The sequence below is a fragment of the Muntiacus reevesi genome, chromosome 4, assembly GCF_963930625.1.
Source record: "Muntiacus reevesi chromosome 4, mMunRee1.1, whole genome shotgun sequence".
Classification (NCBI taxonomy): Eukaryota; Metazoa; Chordata; class Mammalia; order Artiodactyla; family Cervidae; genus Muntiacus; species Muntiacus reevesi.
In genome coordinates this window covers 144,804,710-144,814,402 of record NC_089252.1, presented here as the reverse complement: position 1 = coordinate 144,814,402, position 9,693 = coordinate 144,804,710, and the positions used below count along the sequence as shown (strand labels likewise).

At 45.0% G+C, this 9,693-nt stretch overlaps 1 protein-coding gene across 2 annotated transcripts; it reads left to right on the top strand.

Annotated features, from left to right (window-relative positions):
* Positions 1 to 5,276: 5,276 nt before the first annotated feature.
* DAZAP2 (DAZ associated protein 2) lies at positions 5,277 to 9,591 on the top strand. 2 transcript variants are annotated; one of them, XM_065934378.1, is made up of 4 exons: positions 5,277 to 5,421; positions 6,422 to 6,540; positions 7,008 to 7,176; positions 8,142 to 9,591. In XM_065934378.1, the coding sequence occupies exons 1-4, from the start codon at positions 5,409 to 5,411 to the stop codon at positions 8,462 to 8,464; spliced, it is 624 nt and encodes a 207-aa protein (XP_065790450.1). In that variant the 5' UTR covers positions 5,277 to 5,408; the 3' UTR covers positions 8,465 to 9,591. The 2 variants fall into 2 exon arrangements, with proteins under 2 accessions (XP_065790450.1, XP_065790449.1); XM_065934377.1 differs by having other exon boundaries at positions 7,008 to 7,253; positions 8,142 to 8,420.
* The last annotated feature ends 102 nt before the right edge of the window (positions 9,592 to 9,693 follow it).

The window sequence follows — 9,693 nt, the reverse complement described above, 5'->3', positions numbered from 1 at the left end:
GGACATGAGCTTCAGTAAACTCCAAGAGTTGGTGATGGAGAGGGAGGCCTGGCATGCTGCAGTCCATGGGGTCACAAAGAGTTGGACGTGACTGAGCGACTGAACTGAGCTGAACTGAGAAGCCATTCATATTTCCTTTTTTGTGGACCGTCTGTAAATATCACTTGCTATCTAACAATTTTTTTAATTTGTTTAAAATTTTTTCCAGTTTTATGGAGACATAACTGACATACAGCACTATGTAAGTTTGGGCTTTTCTGGTGGCTCAGTGGTAAAGAATCTGCCTGCCAATGAAGGAGATTTGAGTTCGATCTCTGGGCTGGAAAGATCTCCTGGAGAAGGAAATGGCAAGCCACTTCAGTATTCTTGCCTGGGAAATCCCATGGACAGAGGAACCTGGTGGGCTACATCCATAGGGTCACAATGAGTCAGACATAACTTAGTGACTAAACAACAACTATGTAAATTTAAGGTATACAACAAAATAAATCGACTTACAAACACCATGAAATGATCACCACAATAGGTTTAGTTAGTGAAATCCATCACATGTAGATATTAAGGAAATAGAAAAAAAAATTTTTAATTGTGATGAGAACTCAGGATTTACTATCTTATGAACTTTCCTTTACAATTACAGCAGTGTTAATTATCTGTATCGTGTTGTATGTTACATCCTTGTACATTTTGACTACCTTCATCTAAGTCCTCCTGCTCCTAGGTACTTTTTCAAATAATTGGTCATATACTTATTGATCTTTGGGAGTTATTAATAATTAGGGGGATTAGCCTTTTGTGATGCAAATTACAATTTTTTCCCCTAATTTGTCATTTTTCTTTTAACTTTATGGAGTTTTTATCCCTGACATTTATCCTGTTAATTAATACAGAACATTAACCTCAGTATTAGTCCAGTTGGTTTTTTAAGTTTTTTTTTTTTTTTTTAATATTTATTCATTTATTTGGCTGCACCAGGTCTTAGTTGCAGCATGTGGGATCAAGTTCCCTGACCAGGGATCGAACCTGGGCCCCCTGCATTGGGAGCTCAGAGTCTTAACCATTGGGCCAGCAGGGAAATCCCCCAGTTGGTTTTTTAATATATAATTTTATTTATTCATTTATGGCTGTGCTGGGTCTTTGTTGCTGTGTGGGCTTTCTCTTGTTGCTGCGAGCGAGGGCTACTCTCTAGTTGGAGTGCTCAGTGCAGTAGCTCTCTTGTGGCTGAGCACAGGCTCTAGGGCACAAGGGCTCTAGAGCACAGGCTCAATAGTTGTGACACATGGGCTTAGCTGCTCCACAGCACATGTGATCTTCCTGGATTGAACCTGTGTCTCCTGTGTTGCAGGCAGAGCCACCAGGGGAGGCCCCAAACTGTCCTTATGACAGCACTAATCACACTCTACTTTGACTTTCTGTTTACTTTTCTCTCTCTCATTAGGTAGACTAAGTTCCATGAGGACAGGGAGCAAGTCTGCTTCTTCATTACTGTTTCCCTGGAGTCTATTACAGGGCCTGGCACATAACAGGTGCTTGATAAATAGGCTTTTTTAAAGTTATTCTTTTCTTAATTTTTAACATTTATTTATTTTTGGCTGGGCTGGGTCTTTGTTGCTGCTCACACCCTCCTCCAACTGCAGTGGGTGCGAGCCACTCTCCTGGATGCGCGGGCCCTCGCTGTGGTGGCCTCTCCTGTTGCCGAGCACAGGTTCTAGGCACATGGGCTTCAGTAGCTGTGGTGCATGGACCCCACTGTCCCACAGCATGTGGGATCCTCCCAGACCAGTGATCAAACCTGTGTCCCCTGCATTGGCAGGCAGACTCCCAACTACTGAACCATTAGGGAAGTCCGTCAATAAACAGCTGTTAAATTAATTTGGAAAAGGATGTTTGATAACTGAGTGGTATCTTTGTCTCACTGGGGGACCCAGGAGAATGAAGAAAATAAAAAAGCTTTTGATGCCTGTCCAAGAAAGTAGCCATATGCTCCTTAATCCCACCTGCCAGAGAAAACAAGGGTTTGCAACTCCTTCTTTTCGGTGGTAATCTCATTTGGCTCTGCCCTGGTTTTCAGGAGACCCAGGTCCCTGAAAGCATTAAGCAAAATACCTAACAACCTGTAGAGGAGGATGAAGACTGATCAGTCTGAAAGCAGTTAGCCTTAGCTGGAGCTAAGTCCTACAGGCTTCCTGGATGTCAAAGAGTTAACCCTTTAGTCACTAGACTATGGAAAGGTCTGTGGAGGAGGGGTTTCAGTGAAGGGCTGGAGTAGAGGAGGGTATTTGGGGAGAAGGCTTGGGGCAGTGGTTGATTATCATCCAGTAGAAGTACTTGTATTTATCCTTGTAACACCTGATACTGCCTGACTGGGCTTTCCTGGTTGCTCAGATGGTAAAGAACCTGCCTGCACTGTAGGAGACCAGGGTTGGATCCCTGGGTTGCGAGGATCTGGAGAAGGGAATGGCTACCCTCCCAGTATTCTTGCCTAGAGAATTCCATGGACAGAGGAGCCTGCCGGGCTACAATCCATAGAGTCGCAAAGCATTGGACATGACTGAGCGATTAACACACACAGGGCCTGACCAGAATTTACAATCTGATAATCAGCTTGGCCCACTTCCCCTCTGCCTTCTCAGGCTCCTCTTTGCTTTTTTCCTTCCCCAAAACAGAGTTTAGATTTAGAGCAGGAGGTGACACAAGAATCATGGGAATTTTTTGGCAGAGGATGAAACTGAGACACTTGGGAGGCAACAGATTAAAAACAAGGTAAACAGATTAAACAATGTATTAATAAATATTAGAAACAAGGCTTGTACATCAAGCAGAACTTAGACTGAACACTGGCTCTGTAGCAGTGTAACTTAGTTCAGCTATTTAACCTCTCTGAAATACAGTGTCCTTGCTTGAATGTTTCCTGTCTGTTATGGACATAAAGTGCATAGCATCTGCAAGGACCCTGGTGTAGATTCTGACTCCTATATGACAAGGAACAAGGAGAAGCAGAGAAGATGAGGACCAAAGTTAGTTAGCTGGTGACACAGTGATGACCAGAACTAGCATCCCTCTCCTACACTCTCATTGGCATGGGTTGCTATAGTCAACACAATTTCAGGGTTCCTAACTGAGGGTCCACAAAGAGAAATAAGGGCAGTTCCTTTCTTAGGTTCATTCCTGTATTGTCTGAGGCGCTGGGAACAGGGTAGGATGGGTATAGATTAGTGACCTCTCCAGCTTCAGGCTTTCGGGTGGTTTAGGATCTAACTTGTAAAAGTTAGGTTACAAGGAAGAAGATTGACTGATCTGACCTCCAAGGACTTATTCTTTCAAATTTACCAATTACTGACTGAAAATTTCATGCTAAGAAAAATGCAAAACCCTGAAAGTAAAAGTCCACTTAAACAAACCCCAAAACAGTGTTTTTCAAAGTGTGAGTCCTAACTTGTTAGTAGGATGTGAAATCACAACCAGAATTGAAAAAAGGAAATAAGAGAGATTAGAAAAATATGACAGTGCATTGTACACAGAAGGATAGGTATCAGGTCATAAAATTTCCAGTTACATATAGTTACATATATGTATGTGTGTGTACTGGGTCATGATTTAAAGTATATTACTTTAAATTACTGTGAATTTTGGTCAAAAAACTTTGCAAGCCCCTTTACCAGAAGGTGAATTCAGGAGAGCAAGAGCTTTGTTTTGTTTTAGAACAGTGCTTGGGATTTTTAAGTGTTCTCCAAAGAACTGTTCAATGAGTGAATATCTAACACTGTGCCTGCTTTCAAGAAGATTAGAGTCAGAAATACAGGAAAAGGTAAATATCAGAGGCTTTCTCATACTAATACCAGCCTGAACCAAATAAATATGAATTTAATGAAAGGGAAAAACCCTACAAGAACTCCAAATATAACCTTAGATATTGCGCTTTTAGGGAATTTTAGCCATAGGCAGAGTGAAGGGATAAGAACAAAACAAAACAAAAACACTGATTTGGGAACCAAAGATAACACGCCTGACTTTGTAACCTGCTCACTGTGTGACTTAGGGCAAATCTCTTTAATCAATTCTCTCATTTGAAAAACAGAAATGCTTAAACAAGCCCTGCCTGCCACACGGGGTGGTTGTGAAGATCTGTGATGACTCCATAAAATCATGCATATTAACGGTGTTCTGCAAACTGTAATATGATACTGGAGAGAAAAACAACGGATTGCTGATGAAGTGAGTACTGGCCTTTTCAGTGGTTTAAGTCATTCAACAGCAAATATTTATCAAGTTTCTAATGTTTACCGAGGGTTTTTCTTTTCAAAGCTTTCTTTCCAGATGCTTTTCTAATGTTCTTCCTACACTACAGAATGTAAACCATGAGAAAATAGCCTTGGGCTGTCTTGTTCAGCTCCATCTCTGTACCTGAACACAGCAAGCGTTCAGCAGATATCTTAAAGAATGGAAGCAATTGTTGTCTTAAAGGATAGCATCTTTGCTTTTAAGAACGATTAAGTTAGAAGTGATACACAGAGAAAATACACATCAGGTACCACACAAGGGTCTGTGAAAAAAGAAAAAAAAGTGTTTGTGACAGGTATCAAAGTAAGGGCCAGGGCATGGGTACTCCTTGGGTACCAAAAACATGCGTTTCAGTGCTAGCTGTTGCGGGGGTGGGTGGGGGTGGGGGCGGGGCACAGCATACCCCTCCTGTCGGTGAGAAAGCGACACAGAAATAAAATACCAACAGTCTATCGGTAGAATAGAAAGGCAGCGAAGACTTGAGTGACGGGAGCGAGTGATAGACCTAGGGTTGCGGAGCATCTCAGGCAGTTAGATAAGACTGTAGGAATCTATGCCCCTTGTGTGTGTGTTAGTTGCCGGTTCGATCCGTGGGAAATGGCAACCCATTCCAGTATTCTTGCCTGGAGAATCTCATGGACAGAGGAAGCCTGGCGGGCTACAGTCCACAGAGTCGCAGAGTCGGACTCGACCGAAGCGACTTAGCAAGCACGCATGCCCCTTGTAGAAAGGCTGTCAAGGTGAGGTGACCTTGAGGTGCCGAACGTAGGTGGAAAAAGGCTCCAGAGAATAGTTTAATGTTACTGCCTCCGAGCGTCCAAGAGAGAAAAGACCCCGTTTTGAGACAATACCTGTATTTGGTTTTCCTTCAGCCGAGGGACAAGGGTAGGGGTTGGAGGACAAGACCCGGTGGGCGGGGCCTACGGGAGAGGACGGCATCACGCGGGCCCTCCCTTCAGCGACCGGAGGCCGAGCGGAGGGGCGGGGTTTCCGGTGGCAGCGGCATTCGGGCGTCGGGTGACGCTAGGCGGACAGATCGTCACGTGACACGGAAGTGACTACGAACAGGAAGAGGACGAAAAAAATAACCGTCCGCGACGCCGAGTCGAGCCGGACCCGCAGCCACCATGAACAGCAAAGGCAAGGACAGGGGGTGGCTGAGGCCGCCGGGGGGAGTAGTGCTGGCCCGGAACGAGCGGGCCCGGAGCCCAGGGTCACCGAACGCCAGGCCTGGGGCGAGGTGCGCCGCGCTCCTTAGCCAGCTGCAGTGGCCGGGGCTGCGCCAGACACCTTCGTCATCCCCGAACTACGGCCGTTCGCTCCCTCACGGCCCTTTCTCCCTTCATCTCTGTGGCGCAGTTTGGAGCTGTGGGCTCGGGTTGGGTGGGGGGGCTGGTGGGTGGGTGGGGGGGGGGGGAGAAGGTTTGTCGTGATGGGCATATGTAGGAGCAAATGGGGAGCTGGAGGCGAGATTTGGGTAGGCCAATGGAGAACTGGCAGAGGCGGGGCGCCGCGCTCCGGAACCACAGGCAGGCCTTCGGCCTTAACTAGTGAATTGCCGCGCTGGTGGGCGGGCCTGTTGGGCCCGAAGGGGGTCTCTTTCCCCTTACCCTCGCTGGCGGCCAGAAAGTCTCCCGGTTTCTGTATTAGAACATTCCCCTCAGCCACCTCCCCGATCTCAGTGTTCACGTCCATCACTCACTCTCTTCATTTGGAAGTCGACCTTGAGTAGGAACCTGTGAGGTCGATGACCACAACCACCGTTACTCACGAGGTCTTGGTCAGTTACAACGAGACCTTTGGAGACCACGCAGGGCAGGAAAACAGGACACACCGTGGAAATAGCGGTTAGAGGGGGTGCCCAGAACTGCCCTGCGTTCTGAAAGGATCTTGGGCCCAGCTTGACTTGCGCCTGACAGCAGTCTGCTACTGGATGTCCAGTTGGAATCCAGCTTCTTCAGCTTTAAGGATGCAAAGAGAATGCTTATTTTCTTGACTCCAGGAATCAGGCCCTCTAGGGCAGTCTGTCTGGAAATCTTTTGGCTTATCCCGGCTAGGTTAGCTACCCAGTATGTCCTGCTTTGTTTTGGTGACTCTGTATGGTAGACAACATTTTTTTTTTTACCCCCTTGTTTTCCAGGTCAATATCCAACGCAGCCAACTTACCCCGTGCAGCCTCCTGGGAACCCTGTGTACCCTCAGACCTTGCATCTTCCTCAGGCTCCACCTTATACTGATGCTCCACCTGCCTACTCAGAGGTGCTTCCAGTTAACTAGACTTAAATAATGGAATACTCTTGGATCATGTTTTCAGTCTTTGGCCAAGTCTGGCTCCACACATTTATTTACTTCCCACAAACAGGAGAGAGTGCTCACATGAATCAGTTTAAAACGTGACATAGTTTAGCCATTTCTGTTGGGTTTGAGAAGGCATTATCTGATTGTTTTGTTATTTGGCACCGGCTGAAGTTAAGAAGATGAGTTTGAAAAAAAAAAAAGAAGATGAGTTTGCATTCCCTGAGCCTAACATTAGCTATAGCAGGAAGTGATCCAGGAGAATATTGAGTGGCAGTGGAAAGGCAACTTGTGTTGCTCAAGGTAACTCTTGAGTTACAACTCAAAGAGTGTAATCTGCACAAGGAGAATTAAGACTTGACTCATTAAAATAAGATCTGAAATAGGAATGTCATAAAGTAACTTGTTGCCTTCTCTTCTGCCTCTTCTAGCTGTATCGTCCGAGCTTTGTGCACCCAGGGGCTGCCACCGTCCCCACCATGTCAGCTGCATTTCCTGGAGCCTCACTGTATCTTCCCATGGCCCAGTCTGTGGCTGTTGGACCTTTAGGCTCCACAATCCCCATGGCTTATTATCCAGTTGGTCCCATCTATCCACCTGGTTCAACAGTGCTGGTGGAAGGAGGGTATGATGCAGGGGCCAGATTTGGAGCTGGCGCTACTGCTGGAAACATTCCTGTGAGTATGACTTGGTCACAAAAAAGCTCAACCCTTGTGTATTTTAACTTCCTGAAATGACTGGTCATCCTTTCATCATCCCTGGGTAATAGTTGCCGGTATCGGTGTAATCACTGACGCCCAGTAGTCAGGCAGAAAGCACTGAAGGGGCAGGAGAACCGTGGCCAGTCAGTAACTCCTGGCGTACTCACTGATGTCAGAATTTATCAGGTTCCTTTGTTTTCCTGTCTTAAGAGTCCTGCCTGCTGCTTTTCCAGTTCACTTTGATACTAGTCTAATCACACTCCTCATTCATTCCATAAGCATTTATTTAATATGTGCCATCAGCATGGCAACAGAATGCATAATCCCTATTAAATTGCATTTAGAGAGATACTAGGGATTTTAGCTATGTCTCTTGATTAGTTCCCCTATGTATGGGAATTAGAGCCCAAATGGTCCTTGCTAGGATCATCTACTCAATAACCATAGACTAGGGATGAAGTGAAAATGCTGTCATCAGGTAGAGCCTTCAGATTATCCAGGGCTATTTGAAAACTGTCAGACCCTGTGATATAGATCCCTGGACCTGGTACCCACTCTGTGTTTTGGGATGTGAATAGGAGTGATTTTCTACACTGAAAATGCCTACAAGTCTGGACTTCCCACACTCAGAAGGTATCCATAGGCTTTATTTTGGCCCAGAACCCTTTAAATGAGTGGGTTCCCTGTTTATATCTTTGGGCTCACAAAGAATGTCGACCTGCTGGACTCAGATTGGTGGCCCAGATAGCTCTTTGAGATGCCACTGGTTAGCACACTGCCGTCTTCCTGACTGGGCCTCTTTTACTTTGTCCACTTCCTCCCACAGCTGCCCTCTGCCCACTCAGCCTTGTCTTTCCCTTGCAGCCGCCTCCCCCTGGATGCCCTCCCAATGCTGCTCAGCTGGCAGTCATGCAGGGAGCCAACGTCCTCGTAACTCAGCGGAAGGGAAACTTCTTCATGGGTGGCTCAGATGGTGGCTACACCATCTGGTGAAGAACCAAGGCCATCTCTATGCCGGGAAAGACATCACATACCTTCAGCACTTCTCACAATGTAACTGCTTTAGTCATATTAACCTGAAGTTGCAGTTTAGACACATGTTGTTGGGGTGTCTTTCTGGTGCCCAAACTTTCAGGCACTTTTCAAACTTAATAAGGAACCATGTAATGGTAGCAGTACCTCTCTAAAGCATTTTGAGGTAGGGGAGGTATCCATTCATAAAATGAATGTGGGTAAAGCAGCCCTAAGGATCTTCCTTTAATTCCTCTGGAGTAATACTGTACCATACTGGTCTTTGCTTTTAGTAATAAAACATCAAATTAGGTTTGGAGGGAACTTTGATCTTCCTAAGAATTAAAGTTGCCAAATTATTCTGATTGGTCTTTAATCTCCTTTAAGTCTTTGATTTATATTACTTGTTATAAACAAACCGCATTAGTTGTCTGCCTTTTCCTTTCCATCCTTTGCCCCTGGTCCTACCCTCAATCCTTGTCTTCCACTCTTTCCCACCAATCTCCATTGAATCAATGGTGCAGGACAGAAAGCCAGTCAGACTAATTTCCTTCTCTCCTTGCACTTTCCCCCACTTGTCATCTTTTAACTAGTCTTTCACAAAGGATCCTCTGAAACCCCCCTCTGTGCCCCAAGCACAGGACCCATTTCTTCTGCTTTTGCATCTCCTCAGGCAAAAGCGGAGGGTGCTTTTTGGACCCTCCTCATAGGTTTTCTCTTCAGACATGAACCAAACCCAAATTTGTTTTGGTGCCAGAAAAACTGAACCTTGTTTTAACAAAGGATACCAGTGCAAACTGTACTGTAAACAGCAGTTTATAAATTTTGAGGGACAAGGAGGAGGATGCATTTAAAAGCCTGATGACTCTGGAGCCAAATTAAGGGGAGTTTGCAGATCAGAAATTGGTTACCATTTCTTGTCAGTGTCTGATGTAGCCACTCATGGCTCCCAAGAATTCCTCAGCTGGGTTAATGGGGTCATATTGTGAATGCCTCACTACTAAATGACTTGAGTCCAGTGAAATCTCATTAGGGTTAAGAATATTTCAGGGATCCTTAATATTTTGATTTTTGTTTTCTAAAATTGGATTTTATTTTATTTTATCTTATAATTTCAGTTCATCTAAATTTGTGTTCTGTACATGTGATGTTTGACTGTACCATTGACTGTTATGGAAGTTCAGCGTTGTATGTCTCTCTCTACACTGTGGTGCACTTAACTTGTGGATTTTTTATACTAAAAATGTAGAATAAAGACTATTTTGAAGATTTGAATAAAGTGATGAAGTTGCATTACACCTCACTTCAAGGATTCTTTACTCAACTTGTTTTTAGATCTCTTCTGTATATAACGTTTTTTATATCCCACCTAGAATTCAGATAAGTGCTGCTATCATCTTTTTTT